We start from the raw sequence: 25343 nt of genomic DNA, 5'->3' as shown, positions 1-25343 counted from the left end.
GAACAGCACCAGCTTTTCCCCTCAGGCTCTTGAGGGTTGGAAGCCGCAGGTGTTAGGGCTCTTGGGGCAATGTCCTGTTCCAGAGGGGCTGCTCTCTGGGTTGGTGCCAGAGGCTGACTTAGCTCACACTGAAAGCTTTGTGGACTCTCTGTTTCAGATTCTGATTGTGGATGGCCAGGAGCTCCGGCACAGCCCTGCTTCCGTCATGGAGAACATCCAGAAGTTTCTCGGGGTGACACCACTCTTCAACTACACCCAGGCCCTTAAGTAAGGATTCGTCAGTATGTGCGTACCACTGCTAATATTGCTAGGCAGCTGCATTGTGAGCTTGCTCGTGACCTTCACCTCAGGTGAAAGGAGAGGGGTGGTCTGTCATGAGCTCTGTCCCTGGCCTCTCCTGAGAAGGGATTGCAAGGGGTCTGGAACAGCTTCTATATGAGGAGAGATTAATAAAACTGGGATTTTCAGCTTGGAAAAGAGACAGCTAAGGGGAGATATGATAGACGTTTATAAAATCATGAGTGGTGTGGAAAAATTGACTAAGGAAGTGTTATTTACTCTGTCACATAACACACGAACCAGGGAGTCACCTAATGAACTTAATAGGCAGCAGGTTTAAAACAAACAAAAGGAAGTATTTTTCACACAACGCACAGTCAACCTGTGGAACTCTTTACCAACGGATTTTTGTGAAGGCCAAAACTATTACAGGGTTCAAAGAAGATAAGTCCGTCAGTGATTATTAGCCAGGATGAGCAGGGATGGTGTCCCTAGCCTCTGTTTGCCAGAAGCTGGGAATGAGCGACAGGGGATGGATCACTTGATGATTACCTGTTCTGTTCATTCCCCTCTGGGGCATCTCGCATTGGCCACTGTCGGAAGACAGGATACTGGGCTGGAGCAACTGCTCTGGCAAAACCCTTTTTGACTCTCTGGTAAGCCATATATTAAATTGGAGGCTATATATTATGAGGTGAGGGATCGCTCCCATTGGTGTTGGGTTGGACAGCCTGTTTTCACTGTAGGAGACTGATGGCTCTGATTGGGTCCTAGATATGCCTGAGAAATTGTTAGCAGAGGCATTGTCTCGTGGTAAAGGTTTCATGGTCAGGTCTCGGTTCCTTTTCCAGCTCAGACACAGATATGGCCTATGTGACAGCTGACATGTCACTTCACACACCCCCCCCCCCCCAGTGCAGTAAGACTTCACTTGGGAGAATGGCATTAGAGAAATGTCAGGGATTAGGACTGTTTGGCTCTCTGTCGGAGCAGCTGTGATGGATTAGTGGAATTATAGACACTCTCCCATCTTCAGTTGCCATGGGTCACTGATGACCTGCAAGTGCTGAAGCAGCAGAGGAGGAGGAAGCAGTGTTGGTCAGCTTGCAGCCCTGAGTATTCGTGTGTAGTAAGTTGATATGTGGCCCATTTTAGGGACAAGATGGTGGGTTTTGTAGTTCATAGAATATCAGGGTTGGAAGAGACGTCCGGAGGTCATCTAGTCCAACCCCCTGCTCAAAGCAGGACCAATCCCCAGACAGATTTTTGCCCCAGATCCCTAAATGGCCCCCTCAAGGATTGAACTCACAACACTGGGTTTAGCAGGCCAATGCTCGAAGCACTGAGCTATCCCTCCTTCCTTGTATTAGATCTGTATTTTCATAACATAAGGTGCCCATGAGTTGAGGCTTTGAGCACCATGGGAAGCTGTCAAATCAGTGTGGCATAAAGGTAGGGTGTTTTTGTTTGTTTTAAACTAATTTTTAAAAAAATCCTACTGGTCTAAGTTCCCATGGAAACAGCCTCCAAAATAAAATTTTCCTGTTGGCAACAACATTTTGCCTGAACCTGAACGTGACATTGACGTGCGTTATAACCAAAAGTAAAACTAGTGCTTTTCATTGTCAAAGCCAAGAGGCATGCCAAAAAAGGAAACAAAGTGAGAAACGAATTAGAAAATCTTTGAACTGGAGGCAGCTAAGGGATCAGTAACACAGACTGACACATGTTTCCTTCCCTAGGATTTTTAACTGTGTGTCCCCCTTTCAGGTTTGATGAGGCAAAAGGATTTTGGTGCCAGGTGCTAGACGGAGGGAAGACTAAATGCTTGGGAAAAAGTAAAGGAAGGAAGTACCCTGACATGGATTCCTCGGTGAGTAACCAGCTTGGGGAAATGTGCCTTGCCTGGAAGAGGCATAGTGGGTTGAAGGAGAGCACTCTCAGGAAATTAGGGACAGATGCAGTGTCAGTGGATTTTTTGAGATATGGGGACTACATGCCAGTGATGGCAGACAGGGCCTTAAGTAAGTGCTAGAGCGATGCCTTTCAGGGCAGCAACAGGATTGCATGTACCCCTCGCTAACATGTGCTCTCTCTTCCCCCTGCAGTCTCGGCTGTTCCTCACAGACTTCTATCGGGAGTACAACATCGAGTTATCCAAGCTGATGAACAGACTTGGGCAGCCCCTTCCCACGTGGCTCCGCGAGGAACTGCAGAATTCCAGCTGGAGCTGAGGTGGAAGCCCCTGCCCTAGTGCTGCTGGATGCATGGTGCTGTCTATCCATGGGTATAAAAGCCAGGTGGAAAATACACTATGATGGCATCTCTTGTCAGTCAAAAAACTAGAGAAAAGAGCAGCAGCCAGGATCTTGGGCTGCTGACAGGAGCCCTTCCCCCTCCCGCTGCTGCCCGGTATGTATCATTGCAGGGGGTCCAGCGAGACTGTTGCACCCAATGTGACTCAAGCCTCTAAATATTAATGATTTGTTACAAAAGTTTTGTAAAAAAGACACAAAGAAAAGGAAATTGCACAAACTGTAGTGGCTGCTCCAGGAGGACTGTGATCCCAGGGAACATCTGTGGATCCCCACCCAGAGGAGAGCATGCTAACCCTTTGAAGACCGGGATTTTTCAGACTCCTATAATACTACTGTCTGAAATGCTCAGTACCTAGAGGGTTAATGTCTTCCAGTTGTGACAGGTTTGGGGCGCAGCACCTGGCCTTTGTTGTTGATAGCAAGGTGGTAATTGCACTTTCATAGCAGGAAGAGCCACTGCAGCCCGGGGGACGGGAATCGGGAGAACCCCAGCTTTGGGGAGCAGTTTTAATGCCAGCCATGAAAGGCAACATTCCCTCTTCCTCCTTGCACATGGAGTTTGTTCTTTGGAGCTGTGTCCTGCTGTTGGTCACCTGTGTGGCTCCCCTCAGCTTAGGCTCCCTGCTCAGAGAGGGGGGTGTTGTAAAGTGGACTGTCTGGCCCTGCCTGCTGCTGTGCCCTGGGGATAGTGTGTCCGGGGAGCTAGGGGAAGGGCAGAGGCTTGCAGACGTTGTCATAAAGAATCTGTCTGTTGTCTTCCAGAGGGAGGGGCATAGAGGTTGCCAGATAGGTCCTTTACCTCCTCCTGGGACTGGGCTTGATGAGTTAGACTAAGAGCTCTGGTTGCAAAGGCTCCAAGCCGTGCTGCTGGTTCTGAATATAAATGAGGAGCGTGTCCCAGTGGCAGCTTCCTCTCTTGTGTATTTCCCAGGCATTACTGATATGGGGCAGACTGGTCCAGTTCTTTTCTGGGGCTGCATCAGCATCCACATGATGGCAGGTGCCAGAAGATACCAGGCCACAAAGCTAGTTTCTTCAGTGGACAGTAGTGAGAGAGGAATGGAGTGAAACAGGAACATCCTCTGACTAGCACTTAGTTATCTAGCCCATCCCTGCAACAGATCTGGTGCCCCGGAGGATGTCATCTGCTCAAAAGCTGAGTAGGAGCAACCTAGGCAAGATGCAGGGCACTCAGAGCAGAGCGTGTTGATCCTCTCTCGGTGCAAAAGAACAAGGCCCTGGTCCTTGTGAATTAAAAGGGAAGAGACACACTCAGCCCCTGTACCAAGCCTGATAGCTTAGTGAGAGTTAAAGCAGCTCTGCTGCCAAGGGACTGGGACTGGGGCTTCTATTGCAGAGACAATTGTCCAGCTGCATGGGGGGGATTGCTTTCCCCTGCCATCCCTGAGGTAGGCCACACGTGGAAAGAGAATATGCAGAGTGCTAAGCAGTCGCAGGGTACTAATTTTGACAAAATAGTCCCTGCGTGTTTGCCTCTGTTGCCATCTGGAGTGGTTGTTTTCTTTCTTACTGAGCCCTGGGCATCTAAATTCCAACTTCCCCCATCTCACTGCATGGAGGAGAGTGGCTCTGGAAACAGCTTTTTTCACTCCTTCTCCAGCCTTATAGCAAGGGTCCTGCTGCTGCTGAAGACAAATGGCAGGGTCACTTGGAATGGTATCTGACCCAGACAGGAACACAACGTATGGCAACTTCTGTGGTCTCCTTTTTTCTAAAGGGGAGAGAAGCTGTTTCAACCAAGCTTTTCCATTGAGCCTTAGGTATTGTGTATTTTTAAATGGTGCATTTACCATTGTATATAGTATGCAATATAGTATTTTATTCCACATGCCCAAAGAAGGGCTAACCTTGTGCAACCAAAAGAGGAACAAAATAGAAACTTATCTCCCCCATTAGAACAGAGGAGAGCCCCTCTTCCTGCACTGGATTCATGTATAATGTCATTCACATTGAATGATGAGAAATTCTTGGCTCTCAAAGCTGAGCACAAGTGTCTGAATAAAGTAGCATTCAGTGGATTCAATAAATGTACCACTTATTTTCTATGAGTTGTGATGGTTTTGAGTGTTGTCCTCTTTGTGGTTCTGGGCTCACCCCCTTCCCCACCACACACATCCCTGGGCTTGGGCAAAGGCAGGAAACAAAGAAGCTACAGCTTGGAGTGACCTAAGCTGGTATTGGGGAAGGGTGTGGTGGGTGTTAGGAATAGGATCATGAAGATGTGCAGTGACTAAAGTGGGCAGATGTTACAACCAGCAGCACCAGTACCACTGAGCCATAAAAATAAATGGGGCAGGCCAGCGAAACAGTTCCCTCCTGTCTCAGTACACGTTGTGGGTGTTTGCAGTGCTTCATCACTCACAGACCTGCCATGATTCGCCAGCCTGAAGCAGTTGGTAAAGGCTTGCTCTAGTCAAGAAACTGCAGGCAGAAAACTTGACCATCCCTGTGCTGCCACCCAGCAAAGAACAGGCTTTTCTTTAGGGCTGGTGCCAACTTTGGAGGTGGTCCAATGCTGCTCAGACATCACAGGCTAGCAGCCTGAGCTTGTTCACAGCAGCTTAGCCTCAATTCAACTACCCCAGCAGCAGGAGGTTGCTATTACACTTCAGAAGCAGGAAGCTACATTCAGCATAAGCAGTGCAGGTATCTTTACACTCTGCCTCCGTATAGAAGAACTCTAGTGTGTGTGTGTTCCAAGAGGAAGGCCCTGTAACCAAGTGTAATATTATCCTGGCCCCACTAAGCGCCCCTAGGAGAGTGCTCTGTGCATTGTCATTACTTCCTGCCACTGGGCTTGCACTGTTTCTTTTCCTGTTCCCTTGATTGTTACAGGTTTGAGTCCAAGATCTTGTCACAGCTGTTCATTCAGACTGACCTCTGTATTGGAAAAAAGAGTTCCTTTCCAGTTATTTTACCACACCAACTAATTCACTCCTCCCTTGTATGCTAGAGCCACTGCTCTGGACAAATTACATTTTGTGGCTATTCATATCCACTCTAGTTGCTGGAGAAGAGTTGGTTTTAAAACAAACCCCCACAAGCACATTTATTGAAGTAGCCACCCATTCCCCAGCCAAAGCCTTCTAACCCTACAAACACAAAACCAGGTTGGACCTGAAGAACCAGCCCCCTCAGGTTGGGGTGGCCTTAGTATGACCCTGCTAACTTCAAGACTGTCAGTGTCTCATGCCAATAATATATAGTTTACCAAGAGACTCAAAAAGGGTTTGGTCAGAGCAGTTGCTCCAAATTAGGCAAAATGAACATAAGAATGGCCACACTGGATCGGACCAAAGGTCCATCTAGCCCAGTATCCTGTCTTCTAATAGCAGCCAATGCCAGGTGCCCCAGAGGGAATGAACAGGACAGGTGATCATCAAGTGATCCATCGCATCACCAATTCCCAGCTTCTGGCAAACAGAGGCTAGGGACACCATCCCTGTCCATCCTGGCTAATAACCACTGACGGACCTATCCTCCGTGACCTTGTCCAGAGCAGCAATGCAGGAGAACTAGATAACTAATCACCAGGAGCTATCACAGCCCAGCACCCTCATAGAGTAACAAGCGAACACACACAAATTACTGCAGAGAAAGGAAGTAACCCACACCAATGACCTCTCACAGAAGCTAGACCAAGCCTAAAATTAAAAAGATGCACCCATGCAATCAGTGGAGCCAGGGGGCCAGAAAGCTCTTGACAGCTTAAACTGTAGTAACGACAGCCTGATACTGACAGGGTAAAATGACCCAAAAGGAATTGGCTGCATTAAGGAGCATTTGAGTTCTGAGTTAGGCTAGGCCATGAGTGCAGCCCACCATTTCTAGCAAATTTAAAGTGAGGCTCAACACATGAAAGGAGAATTCCAGCTCATTTACCTGTCCCTCAAAAAATGAAAGCCACAAGACAGGAGCTCTGGAGCACTGCCATGGCTGGCTGTTTCAAAGTCACCTTGCAGCAGGGCTGGAATATCAGGAGTCTGTAATCAGTTTCCTTTCCATGTAGGACACAGAGCCATGAGTATAACAAGGCAGGAACGCCAGAGATATGATCAGGGTTTTGGTGCAAAGAGTGGACCCCCTAAACAGAGTCACTGGATTAAAAATCAGTTTAAGAAAACTTTTGTGAAGCAAGTAGTAAGAGCAGCTTGCCTAAAGCATTCGTCCTGAGGCTAGAGTCTGATTACATCCAAAACCAACCTTCCTCTTGGGAAGCTGCAGGTGACAGAAATCAAGAAGAACCCACCACCCATTGTACTTTAAGGGGTATGTTGTTTGCCAGCAGCTTTCCATGATCAGATTCGTGGTGGGGTGGGGACAGCCCTTTCTTAAACACAGCTGCCCAAAGCCTGTATGTGGGCTGGCCATTTTTGGGAGCAGTATGAAAAAGGCGAGCACTAGGAAATGGGGTGAACTTAAGCTATATCTGGGCGTAGCCAGGAGAGCAGCTGAATCTGGGGAAGAGTCCATTCTCTGCACTGTGGTAAGAGCCTCTCCTGGGTGACGTTCCCTGCCCCTCTCGATCCTATTGACTTGCACAAATTTCTTGGATGTTTCCAGCTCAAAGGGGAAATATCAGCCTACTAGCAGGAGAGACCCTAACTGCAGGGGGACTTCCCCCAAAGTTTTGTATCTGAGGGTCTGCTCACAGCACAGGCCCTAGCCCCAGATAGATCGCTTAACTGCACACAGCTTGAATGTGATGAGCTCCCGGCTTCTACCCTTGGGGTGGGGAGTTTGTTTACAAACAGCAGCAGGGTGATTAAGATAACAAAAGGCATAATTAAAGATAGGAAACCAAGGGTAGTACTAAATGGTGAGAATGGAGTGTGGTAGATAGTGGTGTTCCCCAGGGGTCTGTACTGAGACATAGTCAAACAATCTGGAAAAAGGGGTAAACAGTGAGGTGGCAAAATTTGCAGATGATAACAAAACTACTCAGGCTAGCTAAGTCCCAGGCAGACTGAGAAAATAACAAAAGGATCTCACAAAACTGAGTAACAAAATGGCAGATGAAATTCAATGTTGATAAATGCAAAGTAAAGAACATTGGAAAACATCATCTCAACTAAAGCTAATGTGTCCACAAGAGATTGTAGATTACATTGCAGATAAGAAGGATGTATATGAATAAAGACATTTCTTTGAAGCAGAGAAATTCTCTTCTACTGTGAAGACTGGGATGATATCAGCGGTTGTGTGAATGTAAGCGCACATTACTGTACCATTGATGCAGTAGTTCTGTTGGACATTGTATTTAACGTCATCTGAATATGTATTGGCCTTCACAAAAATAAATATAGAAGACCAAAAAAAACAAAACAAAAAACAATACATATAAAATGATGGCATCTAAATTAACTGTTGCTGCTCAAAAAAGATCTTGGAGTCATTGTGGATAGTTCTCTGTAAACATCCACTCAGTGTGCAGCTGCAGTCAAAAAAGTGAATGGAATGTTTGAAAGGGATATATAAGACAAAATGTCATATTGCCTCTATATAAATCCATGCTATGCCCACATATTGAATACTGCATGCAGATGTGGTCATCCCATCTCAAAAAATGGATTTGGAAAGGGTACAGCGAAGGACAACAGAAATGATTGGAGGCATGGAACAGTTTCAGTATGAGGAGAGATTAAAAAGTTGTGACTTTTCAGCTGGGAAAAGAGATGACTAAGGGGGAATATGATAGAGGTCTATAAAATCGTGATGTGGAAAAATTGACTAAGGAAATGTTATTTACTCCTTCACATAACACAAGACCTAGGGGTCATCAAATTAAATTAATAGGCAGCAGATTTAAAACAAACACAAGGAAGTATTTCTTCACAGTCACCATCAGGAACTTTTTGCCGGAAATGTTGTGAAGGCTAAAACTATAACAGGGTTCTGATAAGTTCATGTAGGATAGGTCCATCAATGGTTATTAGCCAGGATGGATAGGGATGGTGTCCCTAGCCTCTGTTTGCCAGAAGCTGGGAGTGGGCGACGGGATGGATCACTTGATTACTTGTTCTGTTCATTCCCTCTGGGGCACCTGGCATTCGCCACTGCTGGAAGACAGGATGCTGGGCTAGGCAGATCATTGGTTTACCCAGTATAGCAATTCTGATGTTCTTTAATAGTACCCAGATGTAGCTACTCCCCACTCCCATTATAACCCACTAGACCCCTCCCCTCTGAGAGCTGAGATTGAGTCCTGATTGTGGAGAGAGACACCCCCGAGTTAGTAACAAAGTAAGACTACACATTAAAATTTTAAATCCAACCAGTGTCTTGCCACAAGATGTCAGAACATGTTAGTATTAGACAAATTGGAGGATTGCATCAAAAGAACTCTGATGAGGTACAAGGACAAGTGCAGAATCCCACGCACAGCTACAGGCTGGGGAACGACTGGTTAAGCAGCAGTTCTGCAGAAAAGGACCTGGGGATTACAGTGGACAAGAAGCTGGATATGAGTCAGCAGTGTGCTGTTGCTGCCAAGAAGGCCAACGGCATATTGGGCTGCATTAGTAGGAGCACTGCCAGCAGACTGAGAGAAGTGATTATTCCCCTCTATTCGGCATTAGTGATGCCACACTTGGAGTATTCCATCCAGTTTTGGTCCCCCCACTAGAGAAGGGACGTGGAGAAATTGGAGAGAATCCAGCAGCAGGCAACAAAAATGATTAGGGGCCTGGGACACATGACTTAAGCAGAGAGGCTGAGGGAACTGGGCTTATTTAGTCTGCCGAAGAGAAGAGTGAGGGTGGATTTGATAGCAGCCTTCAACTACCTGAAGGGGGTGGTTACAAAGAGGATGGAGCTTGGCTGTTCTCAGTGGTGGCAGATGACAGAACAAGGAGCAATGGTCTCACGTTGCAGTGGAGGTGGTTTAGGTTGGATATTAGGAAACATTATTTCACTAGGAGGGTGGTGAAGCACTGGAATGGGTTACCTAGGGAGGTGGTGGCATCTCCATCCTTACAGGTGTTTAAGGCTCAGCTTGACAAAGCCCTGGCTGGGATGATTTAGTTGGGGACTGATCCTGCTTTGAGCAGGGGGTTGGACTAGATGACTTCCTGAGGTCTCTTCCAACCCTAATCTTCTAGGCGTCCATGATTCAAGCTGAGTGGGTCTAATTATTTATTTAATTTTCTCTCTTTTGAACAGTAATTAGATACAGGGCTCCTGTCAGCTAATTGCTAAGTTATCTGGAATCATAGTTAAAGTTGCCCCCCTCCGCCCCATCTGAAATGGTGCCCCTGCCCAATTGGCCTCTCAGCAAGGGCTATTATGATAAACGTGCCATTGGCCCTCAGTTGGGGGTGGGGGTAACATGATCATATACTATGACTCATGATCATAATGGAGCACTTCTGCCTTAGAGCACATGAACTAGCCCCCTGCCTCATCTGGCATAGGGACTATTCACTAAGTATTGGCCTTGGGGAAAGCTGGCAAAACATTTCTAATCAACTGAGGACTCCCATAAATCACTCAGGCCACAAAAGTGCAACTGGTCTCTCCCATTGCTCCTTGATGCTGCCCCCCCGCCCCCTCTGTTCCAGGTGGGGCACAGCTCTACAGGACTGGGCCCTTATCCTCAACTCTGGTCACGGGGCAGGATTCACCCCACACCCGCACTGCCCCTGGCCTCCACCGCCTCCTCCCACACCATATCCTTTCCTCCTCTCCCTATCACCTCTGAAGTCCACTGCCTTTCTGGACCTGCATTCCCCCCACAATTCACCCAAGGCCCCACTGGCTCCCTGAGGGAGGTTGGGGAGGGGAGTGTCAGTGCAGGCACCAGCAAGAGTTGGTGGCTGGACTCAAGACCATCAAAACTTCTTGTTGTGGGAACCTTTGCTCCAGGTCGAATATGCAATTGCCCTGTTAGGCCACAGGTCCTCAGCCATGCGGAACACTTCCTAGAGGGGAGTGACTGAACTGCATCCTGCTGGGACATGAGGCACTCTGAGAAGGCTGAGAGCAAATTAGCTTCCTCAGGATTCAGACAGTGAGATTTAGAGCCCTACTCAGGTCTAAGCAATGCCACATTCTCTCATCTGGGTTCAATGGAAGCGAGACAAAAGACATCCTTTGCCCCTGCCAGGTTTTCTCCCACTTCAGAAGATGAAATCATGAGACTAATTCCTTCACCCTATTCTCTGAAGTAACCAGCAGGAAGAAAGCCATCTTGGGCAACAAACGCTGATTTAATAAATCAGTAAAGGCTGCTAGGAGCCACTGGGGCTCAACTTAGCCAAAGCCAGGGATGTCCTGACTGTCACAGAGCCTGCTCAAGCTGCCCAAAAGCTCTTGTGGTAGCAGGTGGGAATGTGCCATTTCAAAGGTAACCTGCGAGGGCGATTGTTTGCCTTCTCCCAGGACCATGGAGGAAACTTCACAGCATGGCAGGGGAAAAACACCTTCCTCATTAAATGCTCCTATTCGCGCTTAGACACGCACTCCAGCATAGCTCAAGGAGACGGTTTCCTAGCAGCCTTAGTCCTCTGAGAAACGGGCAGAACCCCCTAAAACTATTTTTACCCGGACCCCTGCCTGGCTTGGCCATTTCGCTCAGTCCACATTTGTCTTGAGATCCCATCCCATCCGGCGAACTCCCCTATCCCTTTTGCTGTGCCTGCTGAGGCTCTGGTGTGGCTGCAGCTCCCCTCCCTATACTGGGAGCAGTGGCCATTCACATGAACATAGAAGGCCCTCCCTCTCCCTCCCCATCTCCCTCCCAGAAGCAGAAAAGAAAATGAGTACAAGACACCACTGTCAGACATACACAGTGATGCACACAGAAGCAGATCACGTGTCCCACTACCTCCTCTTGGTTACAGAGATCATAAGGGCTACATGGAATTAGAACTAGTACACTTCCAGCCAGAAATTCCCTGCTAACCTCATACAAGCCATCTCTGCTGTGTCAGCCCAAACTACGGATCCTGGTGACAATACTTTTCTCCACATTGCCACCTCCTCCTGATTGTGTGTGTCTAGATTCACCTGAACAACCATCTCCTCACTGGAAGTCTCCAACTCCATATTGTGGTTTAACCAAGTCTCTGCCTTTCCCTTTATCTCACATTTCAAGCTAAACCCACATCCTCAACTCAGGACTATCACCTGTGCTCCTAGCACTTGTGTAAGATAGCAGCAAAGCTACACTTCTCCTGTACTTCCTGCATTTCTTGGAGATGATAGTAAATGTTCTCCTCTGTCTCCCCTGTCCCACCCCCACTGTTCTTCACTTAAACCTGGGGGAAGGGTGGGAAACAGTTTTCTTTCAGAGCCTTCCTGATAACCTAGCACTGACCCCAGGAGATAGCCCTACTCTGACTGGACAAACCCCTCCCAGCACAGAGAGCATACCCATGTGCCAGGAACCCAAACCTCTCTTTGGATCACCTGGCTGTCTCCATTTTCAGCACTGCAGATAACTTGAGTCAAACCCAGTCGTCAGTTATGCAGCACCCCCCATTACCTTTTACGATGCCGGTCTCCCAGCGTACTTGAGTGGATAGCCAGGGTACTGAAAGCTCCAGGGCTCATAAGGGGGCCAAAGTTTGAATTCACATTCAGTGAGACACCAGCAAAAACCTCACCTCTGTCAAACGCAGATGGTTATGGAGGCTCATTATTCCAGCAGCTTTTAAATTTGTTTTTCACCTGTCTAGGGTAGGAAACAAAAGGGCAATGTTGGAGCTTTTAACAGGGGCCTCAGGCAGGGGAGAACCAACACTTGAGTATTACTACCAAACTTAAACTGTTCTCATCAATAGCTACTGGAACAACTTACTGGATTCTCCAGCACTCAAGATGGTCCCGTCTGGCTTTAAAATCTATGACTTTTTTCCAAATGTCACTGGAGCTCGTTTGGATTAAAACATCCCCCAATGGCACTTGAAGCCCAAACGCAGGAAGAGCCAGAGAGTGAAACTTTGTTGGCACTGGCCAAGGCAAATGAAGAGCAACATGCACAACTAGTGAAAAGTGCAAGAGATTCTTAATTTCCTTTCAGGTTTAATGATCTGAGGAGTCAGCAGTAACACATGAAAGGATTTTTTTAAACATGTCTATTTAACATGGCAGCAACTCTTTATGTTTCCTTGATATAAAAAGAAATGTTTTCTCAAATGAACATTCTGTAGCACGTCCACCACAGTCTTGCCCACTTATTCAGCTGAGCATCTCGCCAAACTATGCAGAGAGCTAATATTTTTCACTACATACCATATAAAGGTTAGGTACGGTTAAGGGAGAGTAGTTTCTGTTAGTACGGGACTTTGGAGACGTGACGCTCTATGCGCAGTAAGAGCCAATTACTCTATCGCTCACTAATAAATTAACAAACAGGAGCCTTGGCATTCAAGCCCTGATGGCCAGTGAAGTTAAGCAAGAACACACAGGAATCCCCACTCCTTTTACACTCAGCCATGAGAGTTGAGAAGGAACAGAGAGGCCAGTTAAGGTGCTGTCTATTGAACGGCTTGGAGAAAAGTCCTCTTCCAGTGCTGTGCCAGGCAAAAGATTCTCCAGCCTGCCACGGTTTTACTGAAAGCGACGACCCCCACGCCCACCTCTCCCAGCCTGGATTTGCCCAAGTGCGACAGCTACTTGTGAGCCGTTCAAGAGCGATCACTGGCCCACGGCAGGAACATTGCACCAGAGCCGAGAGAAGAGGGAATCAGTCTAAGAAAATGAGTGTTTAATCAGGAAACGAGAAGAGACCAGGGATAAGAAATTGATTACAGGAGAGTAATACCCCAGCCAAAGGAACACGATTGTACAACTCAGAACATCCGACGGAGCCAGCAGTGCCCAGGCAGCAACACTCCTGGAAAAGAGCCCCAGCGGCTCAGCCAGGCTTCCAGGCAGCTGAGCACAGTCCCGGTGCATGACTCTCCAACTCCCAGCCTCTCCCATCAGAAGCCGATGCAGGGAATTGTGGAGGTGGCTGGGCAGCGAGGAGCTCCCTGCTACTCCAGCTTCTCTCAGCAGGGGGTGCTGCAAGGAATGGCCTGGGAGCTCTGGCTCTGCAGAGAGCGGCCCCAGCCTCCCTGACAGAAGCTGGCGTGTGAAGAGAGAGAGAAACCCATACAAAAAAAAGAAGTTTACACATTTATAAATGCCAAAATAAATATTTGTTTGAAGACAGACTCTCCCCGCCCTCAAACCGCGCACACACACTGCAAACCGCTTGTGGACAGCCTCAGGGCGAAATCAAGGATACACCGCAGGGAAGCCAGCTCAACTGCTTCTCATTTCCTCCCCCTTACGAAGGCCATGGCCTGCGGGGGGTCGGAGGAAGAACAAGTGAAGCTGAGCACTGTTATGCGGTGGCGCTGGAGAGGAATGTCACGGTATAAATACATCAGATCAGTGGTTTCCAACAAGTTAAAACTAAAATAAAAAAGACACCATAAGGAATGATGGTGTGATTGGAACTAAAGCTACCCAGGGTGGGGGTCTGCAAGTCCGTAGCTTTCTGCCTGCTGTCACGGGGAGAAGGTGGTCATTTCCAGAGAGACCCTTTGCCACAGCTCCTTGGTCTGCTTGCTGCGCTTTAGGTTCTGGAGGATATCGTTGAACTGCATCATGCCCATGGGGGTCAAGCAGAAGGCGCTTCGGGCGCTGCGGATGGCATTCACAAAGTCATCGTAGTCAGCTGGGGTGAGGTGGATCAACCGGTGGTGGATGTACTGGGGGGACAAGGAGACAGCATTCAGGTGTTTGCTCTCTCCACCTTAACACTGGCTGTGAAGTGCTCAGCGCAGGGCTCAATTGCTCCCAGGGTGAAACATCACAGGATTCTGCAATAAGGGTTACCAACACCAGCACCAAGACTCAGAGGCTCTGACCAGCAGGTTAGCTGCTACAACAGATGACAACGCTATGCCTCACACCCACGGAAACCAACTGGGACACTGAATGAAAATCCAGGTCTTCCACCTTACTCTGCAACAGGCAGCTACTACAAAGCTCCTGAAGGAGAGAACCTATCAGAGTGCAGCACAGAAAATGCCCATGAGATAAGGAAATGCCCCAGACCCTAGTCAGCTCCACACACACAGCCTCCACCAGGCCATGTGCTTTCTGCAGGTTACACACAAGGGCCATTTATAGTTCCATCCACCTCACCATGTTCACGGTGTCTGCGCCACACTTCCTTTCTGCTGCTACCAGGGCAAGGGAAGCTATCCTTTTTGAAAAAATAAGGAGTCCTTGTGACATCTTAGAGACTAACAAATTTATTTGGGCATAAGCTTTCATGGGCTAGAACTCACTTCACCAGATGCATGAAGTGAAAAATACAGGAGCAGGTATAAATACATGAAAGGATGGGGGTTGTTTTACTGAGTGTGAGGTCAGTCTAACGAGATAGATCAATTAACAGCAGGATATCAAGGGAGGAAAAATAACTTTTGAAATGGTAAGAGAGTAGCTCATTACAGACAGTTGACAAGAAGGTGTGAGTAACAGTTGGGAGAAATTCGTATTGGGGAAATTAAGTTTAGGTTTTGTAATGACCCAGCCACTCCCAGTTTGCTGATACAGACTAACACAGCTACCACTCTGAAACCTATCCCTTTCGAGTAACACTGATGCTAAATTGCTGCAGGGTAACTCCATGATTTCTGCTGCAGGGGCCTGAATCAGTCACCCCCACCAGTCTCTTGGCTGAGGCCCTACTGCTGCTGGCCCAGTGCATGAGAGGATGTTCCTTTCACGTGTTTTGCAAAAACATTTCAAGTCAAGCTACGGTAGTTCTCACACAGAGATCTGTTACACCAAACAGCCTCAAGGTGGCAGGTTAGTATATTCAACAGAGCCTTTAGATCAGTGTCCTCACCCCTCTGATAATTTATTCACAGAGCAACAGGTGTGGGGATTGGTCCCCTGGCCATTTTTGCCAGGACTGCCCTGGGTTGGAGGTACAGCCCTGCTATCCCAGCTGGCCACAAACTGGGATTTATCCTGTTTTAAATAAACCCCGGGATACCTAGGCACTCCCAGGGCCACTGGCCAACCTGCCTCCTCTACACACCTGTGAATGGGAGTGCGGGAGAAGGCGTGAAGGGTAGAAAGGGGTCTGGAAGCCTGAAGAAGAGGAGCCACAAATGGTAAGAGAGAAGACCCAGACAGACGGAGAAAGGCAGCCAGGTTGGGCAGGAGATGTGGGGAGAAAACCTGGAGTGGGGGGTGGGGGGGAGAAGAGGATGCAAGAGTGAAAAATAAGGTAGAACTTGGAGACAGGAAGAAGTGGGGAAGGAAGATAACAATAAAAGATGCAGGGTGCATGGAGCAATGGGGTCAGATGCTCCCCCATAGGGCAGGAGACAGGAGGAGGCACCTTGAGGCAAACACTCTAGCTGGCAGGTACTGATGGGACAGGGAGGGGAAGAATGGGTACTGTGGCGTACTTTGGAGACAGTCTCTCTGTGCTGGAAAGAGATTTCCCATGTGATGCACCAGTTCAGAAAGCTAGACAGATCAGCCCAAATCAGAGCAGCCAATGGATTCCCCTCCCTCCCCGCGCAAGAGCAGTGCCTGCAGTTGCAGAGAAACTGGCCCGGCAGCTTTTGGAAGCAGGGGGCCAGGCAGCGCCCTACCTGCATGTACGCCTGCTGGCACCGCTGCACCAGCTGGTGGAAGGCTGGAGTGCGTAGGTGGTTGTGGACATGGGCAGGGTTGAGTCTCTGTAGTGCTTCCATGATGATCTCCTGCAGCACAAAAGGGCTCAGCACCCCCTTGGCTGCGCCAACGCAGAACTGATGTACATAGTTTACACCTGCACAAGAAAGGGGGGCAAGAGCAACAAGATGTCAAGGAGAGAGGAGAAACCAACCCATGAGAAATCAAGCAGCTCCCAAGTTTGCAGCACTGGCTCCAGTTTGAGAGACCAGCATCTGAAGCTGCACTTCCCGTACGAGGGAGAGGCAGAGACCAGGAAACACAACCACAGTCCAGCAGACAAGCGTTCACACTTGCAAGTATCTATCGGGGTGAGCAGAGATGGCCCCACTCCTGGTGTGGCTCCCAACTTACATCCCTTTAAAGGAACATGAAAGGAAACTGTGCACTGGAGGGATACTCCAACTAGCAAGACACTTGGCTAGCCTCCATTTCCATTCCCTCTGTGTTCCCTCCTGGAACACGTGGACACACAACATCAAGTCCTTGATAACACTGGACAATTTTGGAGTTTCCACCACTGCACTGTGACCAGTGCAGCTTCCCAGTGGTACTAACAGTGGAAGCGCTAGTGCAGCTGGGCTTTGGGCATTGTCGTCTATGCCTGCTCTTCCTGCTGGCAGAGGTGGCTAAGTGGGAGAATCAGAAATTTGCTGTTTAGACCAGACCAAAGAGGGCTGGGGAAATAGAACTGGAGACACGTGCTGTTCAGAAATCCTGATGGAACGTTGTTTTGTTGCAATCTGCCAGCTGGCAAAATCAGAATGTTTTGCGGAGATGGTGCCATTTTGCTGAACTACCAAAGAAACCAGACAGGGTGCATGTGGGGTTCCCAGGCTTCCATGGCCCCAGGGCAGCCAGCCATGCAGTCTGCCCCAGGGCTGGAGAGCCAAGGCTTCCAGGGGTCCACAGATATGGTGCACTCCACCTGCCCCTGGACTCCATTCCCTTTCACAAAGAATTTCTCCTTTTTTAATTTTTGTTCTTCATTGAAAATAAGTTTGGAAATATCGAAATCCTCAGTGAAATAGAACTGCCTTTTTCCACACAGTTCTCTTGGTGAGTCAGGCATTTATCATTACAGAGGGTCTCAGAGGGCATGAATACTAGGAAAGGCAAGGGTGGTACAGGGTGTCTTAGGTCTGTGTCTGGACTGCAACACTTAGGGGCCATTGAAAATGCCAATTAATGAAATTATTGGAGCACTGTGTCCTGTCCAACTCCATGTGCTCTTTCAGCACCTTGGAATTTCATCCTTAACCTGCTATAGAATTCAGAGACGTCACCGTTGAATGGGCTGAGGGAAGCTGGGATTCTCCCAAACACCCCAGAGAACGGAAGCAGAAGTGGACCCAACCAACTCTTTCTTGGTGCAGTTGTTCAATTCTGTGGCCCACTGATTCTGTCCTAGGAGATGAGAAAACAGGGCCTTTCCTCTAGGGCACAGAACTCTGCATGCAAGGGCCAGAGAGCGCCCCTGCTCCTTACCTAGCTTGGCAGCTAACCCCAGGAGCCATTTCACATCCTCTGTGTAGGGCGGGCTGCGGGAGAAGTTGTTGGGATGGTCGTTGTGAGCTCTCCGGCCAAGCATCTCCAGTGCCAGCATCCCTGCAGGAAGGGGACAATCAGAGTCAAACAGCATTCCAAACAACCAAGGAAGAGGCACCCTGCCCTATGGAGATTCTTCTCCTATCCAACTGACCTAGCGCTATACCATCCTGTAGGCTGACATCAGATCCAACAAGTACAGTTCCCAGACCTGAGGAACAGCTCTGTGTAAGCTCGAAAGCTCGTCTCTTTCATCAGCAGAACTTGGTCCAATAAAAGGCATTACCTCACCCACCTTGTCTCTCTGATACCCTGAGACTGACATGGCTACACCACCACTGTATACAGAGCAGATCCCCTGGCACCAAACAGCTCCCCAGGAGATAGAGTGCACACCCTGAAGATAACTAACACAGGTGGAGCTGAAGGGCAGCTAGCAACCCCACACCAATCCCAGGCTGGAAATCTCTGCAGAGCAAACAGCTCCCTGGGGCTGCAAAGGGACTTAATTAGCACTCTTGACAGTTCTGGTTGCATGCGGGGCCCCAAATGTTTTGCTAGGTGAGCTGGCAGTTTGGTATCCTAGCAGCACATCTCAATAGCATGCTATTGGTTCCCCTTTGTTCATGGACTCAGAGCTTACACAGCCAGAAGGGACAGTTGTGATCAAGCAGTCTGACCTCCTGCATAACACAGGCCATCGGACTTCCATAAAATAATTCCTGTTTGACCTAGACCATGTTTTTTTAGAAAAATATCCAATCTTGACTTAAAAATCGCCAGTGATGGAGAATCTACGACACCCCATGGTAAATTGTGCCAACAGTTAATTACTTACTCTTAAAAATCTGTGCCTTCCTTCCAGTCTCAAATTTGTCTAGCTTCATCTTCCAGCCTTTGCACATTACTGTATCTTTGTCTGCTAGACTGAAGAGCCCATTATCCAGTATTTGTTGTCCATATAGGTACTTCTAAACATATCAAGTCACTCCTTAATCTTGTTTTGGTTAAACTAACCAGAGTGAGTGCGTTTTCCAGTCCTGTAATCGTACTTGTAGCTCTGCTCTGAACCCTCTCCAGCTACCATTCCTGAGCTGCGGACACCAGAACTGGGCACAGTGGTCTGGCAGTAACTGACAATCTAAAGCAACACATTCAGCTGCAAGAAACAGACCATGCAGCTATGCTGCAATGCCCACACTTCTGTCATTTCAGCTTTTCCAGTCTGGTCACTCCTCTTCCTAGCTGTGCCCTCCCCCATCCTCTGCTGGCTTATCACTTACAGCATCAATTTCAAGCTCCTTGTCCTCACCTACAGGGCTCTACCCCATTCCCCCCAACACGTGCTCCCTCTCAGCCCTCATGCTTCAGTGCTCTCTTTTACTGCTTCCACTCGGTGACTGTCATCATCCTGCCTCTGTGGCTGCAATCAGAAAACGGTTACTAACCTGTTTGGTACCTGTTACACGTCCCTTCCACTTTAGGTGTGTGCACCCAGTGCACTAGCACCAGAGATTTTTCCCTTAGCAGTACATGTTGGGGCAGCACATGTACCCTCTGCTCACGCTGCTACACAATGACAAAGGACGGAGCTACTCCTGACCCGAGTCCCCTCAGTTCCTTCTGACCAGACAGACTTCAATAGATAGCTGTGGATTTGCAGAGCTCTATCTGCTTCATATCCACAGATACCCATTTCTGCGGATTGCAGATCCAAATTTTATGTCTAAAACCCTGTAAATCTGTGGCTCTCTGCAGGTCATTTTTGCAGATTGGATGCAGATACAAGTGACATGGGGTTGCAAAGAAGTGAGCGACTGCCAATTGGACAGTGGAAAGCAGAGAGAGCTACTAGGTGCACCCTGATGGAACTAATGGGCAGAACTTGCTGTTGCAGGTATAACAAATAGTCCAGTACATGTTGTATTGGAGCTTGGAACAAAGAAACACCTTTTTGCTGAGACCAGAGGGAGAATCTTTTCCACTTCAAGAGGTAAGTGCACCTAGAAGATTTTCTACTATTCCAGAGGACATTTTGCACATCCCTTGAACAGAACTCCTCCTGAGGTATTATCCAGGGAGCATTCAGTCTGTAAGGTAAAGGGCTCCAGGTTGGGATGAAGGAGGTGACTGTGGTCCCACGAGATCAGGTCCAGGTGATGGTGAGGCCATGCCAGTGCTATGAGTATAATACAAGCATGAGGGTATTTGGTTTTTAAGAGCACCCAGGGTAGAAGCTGAACCAAAGGTATGCATACATTAGATTTGTCTTTCCAGGACAAGAGAGAAGTGGCCAGAGACCCTAAACTATGACCTCTCATGAATAAAGTTGATGTGTCATTGGGTTGCAAACAGGTCTATGTGGGGAACACCACAGGGCTGGAAAATGTGTCTGATTCTATCTGGGTGGAGAGACTACTCATGGTGTCTGGTACATGATCTGCTCAACAGGCCTGTCAGACTCTTCTGGACACCCAGAAGGCAAGAGGCTTTGAGGCGGATTGAACTGTTGATGCAAAACTCCCAAAGCAGTATTGCTTCTTGGCCCAGAAGTGATGACTGGCTGCCACTCTCTGTTCACACAGAACATCACTACAGTGTTGTCTGTAAGAACAGTTACCTTTCATAAATGTTGCTCTTCGAGATGTGTTGCTCATGTCCATTCCACGTTAGCTGTGCATGCTCGCCACATGCATCAGTGTCAGAAGTTTTTCCCTCAGTGGTATCCATAGGGGACCGGCTCTGGCGCCCTATGGAGTAGCACACGAATATACTGATATAAGAGGCACCACCAGCCTCCCTGGGTTCCTTCTTGCCAGAACTCCGACAGTGGGGAAGGAGGGCGGGTCATGGAATGGACATGAGCAACGCATCTCGAAGAATAACAGTTACGAATGGTTAGTAACTGTCTTTTCTTCTTCGAGTGCTAGCTCACGTCCATTCTACTATAGGTGACTCCCACGCAATACCATCGGAGGCAGGTAGGAGTTTATGAAAATGTCGATTGCAACACAGCTCTGCCAACTCCAGCGTCATCTCTGGCTTGCCGGGTAATGGCATAATATGTTGTGAACGTGTGTACCAAAGACCACGTCGCAGCCTTGCAGATGTCCTGCATAGGGATGTGCACCAGGAAGGCTTCGGAAGATGCATAGCCCTAGTCTAGTGAGCCTTCAATATCCGTGGAGACATAGCCTGCGCCAACGCGTAACAAGTACGGATGCAGGTGGTGATCCAATTTGAAATCCTCTGAGAGGATACCAGAAGACCCTTAATCCTTGTGCTATCACAATAAAGAGCTGGGTCGATCTGCAGAAGGGCTTGGTGTGTTCCAGGTAGAATGCCAGGGCGTGCCTGACATCTAGAGTGTGCAGCTGACTCTTCTCATTGGTTGTGTGAGGCTTTGGATGTGGGACCAATCACTTAGGAAGCAGGGTAGCGTTTCGGAAAACACCAGGGTAGGAGAAACTGTCAACCTGTCCTTGATGAGAAGTCAAACTAACTGCTTGGTGTTCCCAAGCTGATTGGATGAGCTCACGGCGAATGAAAGAGGCAGCACAGGTGATATTCTCCTGTAACTTTTCCCTTTACTCCTTGAGACAAACAAGCATTCAGCAACCATGCAGGAGACTGGGACATCTCGGGAGGAAGGCATCCTCTTTAAGCAGCCCTGGTGGGCCCTGTGATCGTTTGGGGGTGGTGAGGAAATACTGTATGCTACCGCCCATCGGGCAATCAGGAGGACACACCCAAGGCTGGCTGAGGTGGAGCTTCCCCCAGTTCCTCCAAAGGGAGAGTCACTGATGCAGACTACCCCTGTTCAGTACCAAGCTCGGTACCGGAAGCCGCTTCCTGTAGCTCTTGCCATGCAGCTTTACGACATCTGCTGGAGGATGCACAGGAGTGAGGGTTCATAGATAATCTGGAGGAAAACCCCCACAGGTTCCAAGAGAGCCACTGATATGGTCACAAAGTGGCTCCCTACTGGCCAACCAACACAGAGGCTCTGCTGGATACCCGAGGTGACTTGGAGGAGAATGATGCCTTATGTGATGTGGCTGCAACACACAAAACCCAATTTCTGACTATGACAATGATCCTGAATCATCCGACCAAGGAGGTGTGGAGCCTCTTGGTGCGAGGAGTCTGGAGAGGACAGCATCAGGGAAATCTTTGCCTGCCTGCGTCTCGACAGTACTGTTCAAGGGGGTACCTGAGTGTCCAGAAGTGCCTGCCAAACTGGATACTGAATTCTTGTAGCTGTAAATACATGCAAGAATCGCTCAGTACCGGATGAGATGTCTCTCGAACTGCCGGCATAGCTGGCATCAAGAGACTCAGCAGATGGCTTGTCGCAGCACATGCCTCAAGCACTGACAGCACAGGAAGAGATGATGATACCACTGAATGGCATTCCTCAGAGGTTGGTCTCAACGGCACCCATACCAGCGCTGGAGCTGTCTGGGCTGGGGAGTGCCTTGGCATCAAGCACACGCTACCCTCCTTCCCAGCTTGTTCGTTAGACTGTAGTGCCAGAGACCATGATCTCCTAGACAACAGGTCTCTCTGTGCAGTTTTCAGTGCTGCTTCTTCGTTACCAGAGATGATGATCAGCATCAATACTCTGCCATGACAGGAGGAGCGCTCCTACCTAAAGCAGAGGAGCCTAGTGCCTCCCCACCCAAAACAGGAAGGCTGAAGGTAGGCGCTGAGTTGCCTCCATAAGAAGGTGCTTTAGTCTGACCTCCCAGTCCTTTTCAGTTCTGGGCTTAAAGTCCCTGAAGATTTGGCACCTGTCCCTGATGTGAGCTTCTCCTAGGCACTTCAACACCTGGAGCACAGGTCACTAACTGGCACTGACTTCTTGCATCCATCACAAGGTTTGAAGCCTGGGGACTGACATATGCCCTGGTACTGGGTGTTGGGACCCCAAACTGCCAGTAACTATAGTGTGTATTTAATACACCAGTTTGAAGAAAAAGGAAACCTACTAGTAAAAAAACTACACCCAATATAAACACTCAGACAGAGAGAACACTTGCAGTAGCAAGGTAGACAGCACCAACCACCATCACAGGCGGTAAGGATCTGAGGGAGGTTCGGGGCAGCTTTGTCCTTTATACCATGGCACAGCAGCACAAGGCTGCCAGGGTGCATGCGCCACATGGACAAGTGCAGCTAAAGGAAAAATCTCCGACACTAGTGCATGGGGCTTGCGCACCCCTGAAGTGGAATAGACATGCACTCACGCAAAGAAATCCCCCCGTTACAGACTGATGAGCACCTTCTCCTCCCTCAGAGCACTCCTGAAAAGCCACTTCTCTTCCAGGCACCCTTCCCTTCCAGTTTCTCGCCCCAGATTTACCCTGGCTCTCCCTGCCCCAACCTACTGTCCTGTGTCTGTCATCCCTGTCTCGCAGTAGACACCCTTCAGGGAACGTGTTTGTAAAATTTACAGCACCGTATAAATTAATATGATCTGTGACCAGTCACAGGCCCTGGGGCTCCAACACCCCCAGGCCAGTGACAGTCCAGGTTAGGTTTCTGGGGGATTATTTATTGTCTCGTAGCCAGTTTGCCCAGGAATGCATATGGGCATATGTGTAGCCCAGGGAGAGCGAGAAGTGGAGGCATGGCCATAGCTTAACAGCTCTGCCAGGAGCAGCAGAAACTGAATCCCAGTCTCCTGCATGGCTGCTGAACACTCATTGGCCTGCAGAGCTGTATTTCATTTCATCCCCTTCATAACCTACCCAACTCCTGGACATTCATTTGCTGGATTATTGGACTGTTTCCCCATTGCATGTCTATCTACCTTTCCTGTCTGCATAGCTACAGCAGACTGACAGTGCCCAGCAGAGATACTGGACAGTCTGAAATTGCTCTGCCTCTACACCTCAGAATCAACATGTGACAATGAACAAGCCTTCTCCAGGGGACCATGGTGCCATCATCACCAGACTGGTGCAGTAGAGAATTACCATACAGCGGTGAGAGCCTCCTGCAGCCCTGCCCTGAATCCCTCTTGAGAGGGCCATGGGAGCCACGGTTGGCTGTCCTTACCAACTCGGTAGGCAGAGTGGAGGTAGTGCAGACCCTGGGGGCTCACAGGCTGACTGTGCTGTTCATCCTCTGAAGGAAAGCCCCCTGTAACAAGGGAGTTGGGCTGCGAGGAAAGAGCCGTCAAGGGAGCCCCCTGAATTGCTGGGAATGTTGACCCCGCGTGGACACTCCCTACTGGAGAGAAGAAACAGCAGCATTAGGATAGACAACCAAGCCCAGGAAAAAGTTCTTAACTCACTTTCTCCCTCATGATACAAACACCCCTTTCTCCACCCATGCCATCCTGCTAACTGCCCCATTTGAAAGCTGCAATCACACTGGTGGAGAACAGCAGAGACACCTTTTAAGTGGACTGGAAAAAACTGGGCTATAAGGCACAGAGTGGAAATAAGATCCATATTTTGCTAAAGGAACAGGGATTGAGTCTTCTAAAGAGGGTCAGTTTGCGTGCATTCCTGCCCTACTCTGCACACCATGTACTACAGACACTAGGACTCATTAATACACCATCTGATTTCTTTGCAATTCGGGCTTGAGGAAAACTGAAATGACGTTTCAGACCAATGTCTGTGTGAACAGTGGTCAAGTCAGCTGAACAGAGAGGGCAGCATGAGTCATGAGAGTTGTTGACTCCAGTGCCTTTACTGGGTTTAAGTAACACCTCTGATGGTGACTTGCCCAAGGAGGTGGGCCTCTGCCCAGGGTACCTCAGCTGAGTTCTCCACTGAGAGCTGGCTGGGACAGTCATTCAGAAGGAACACTATTAAGAAAGGTGGAATACTAGGTGAGGTGGGGTCCACTCCCCCTCCCTCAGCTACATCTGCAGCGTTGCTGTAGCATCGCTGTGACTCCAACAAAGCTCGGTATGGCGAGCTTCCTATTGTAGGACAGCCACTGGTGCTTTTACATCTCTGACCATGGAGATGACAGCTGAGCTTCCACCAGAGCCAGCATCAATAAAGCTAAACCAATACTCAAACAAGAGTGGGAAAACCTCTAAAAAAGCTCTGTGAGGGCACAGAAGGAATTGAGGAGGACATCTCCCCAAGTACACATGGTAGAAGCTGGTATGTTATGTCAATTTATGCATGTAGAATCTTAAGTAACATTAAGTGAGTCAATAAGGTGGAGTCAGGCAAGGGATCAAAGTTTATCTGAATCTCCGCTAGAGAAGGGCATGAATAGGGAGAGTTGTGGCATGCCTCACAGCTTCAGAGTAGATGCCATTATTTCACAGCCTCCCTATATGCAACTACATCCAACTGGCTAAGTCAGCCAGCCCGGGGAGGAGTCTATGTTCTCATTTCTTCTCATTCATGTTTTTTTTTCAAAATATGCTCTCTGTTGCTGTATACGTTAGTTAAGAGATGAGCATGTGTCAGATGCACGCTCCCTAGGAGACAATGTGTGTCTCGTGAC

At 48.7% G+C, this 25343-nt stretch overlaps 2 protein-coding genes across 23 annotated transcripts in view; one reads left to right on the top strand and one right to left on the bottom strand.

Moving 5' to 3' along the window:
* Positions 1–4124, top strand: part of NDST2 (N-deacetylase and N-sulfotransferase 2) — a 240805-nt gene extending 236681 nt beyond the window's left edge. For all 11 annotated transcript variants that reach the window (XM_050960095.1, XM_050960088.1, XM_050960085.1 and 8 more), the window contains 3 exons: positions 158–267; positions 2050–2152; positions 2388–4124. In XM_050960095.1, the coding sequence (XP_050816052.1) occupies positions 158–267; positions 2050–2152; positions 2388–2513 (339 nt within the window). In that variant the 3' untranslated portion in view covers positions 2514–4124. The remainder of the gene's footprint in view (positions 1–157; positions 268–2049; positions 2153–2387) is intronic.
* A 9187-nt stretch (positions 4125–13311) lies between these two features.
* Positions 13312–25343, bottom strand: part of ZSWIM8 (zinc finger SWIM-type containing 8) — a 132428-nt gene continuing 120396 nt past the window's right edge. For 9 of the 12 annotated variants that reach the window (XM_050959909.1, XM_050959911.1, XM_050959913.1 and 6 more), the window contains 4 exons: positions 23925–24098; positions 17802–17921; positions 16232–16410; positions 13312–14320 (listed from right to left, as the gene is read on the bottom strand). In XM_050959909.1, the coding sequence (XP_050815866.1) occupies positions 14117–14320; positions 16232–16410; positions 17802–17921; positions 23925–24098 (677 nt within the window). In that variant the 3' untranslated portion in view covers positions 13312–14116. Of the gene's footprint in view, positions 14321–16231; positions 16411–17801; positions 17922–23924; positions 24099–25343 lie in introns of those variants that run through there. The other 3 variants (XM_050959912.1, XM_050959915.1, XR_007775190.1) reach the window with 3 other exon arrangements.

This window comes from Gopherus flavomarginatus, chromosome 6, assembly GCF_025201925.1.
Source record: "Gopherus flavomarginatus isolate rGopFla2 chromosome 6, rGopFla2.mat.asm, whole genome shotgun sequence".
NCBI lineage: Eukaryota > Metazoa > Chordata > Testudines > Testudinidae > Gopherus > Gopherus flavomarginatus.
Note: the sequence above shows the minus strand (reverse complement) of the source record. Positions and strands in the feature narration are given on the sequence as shown.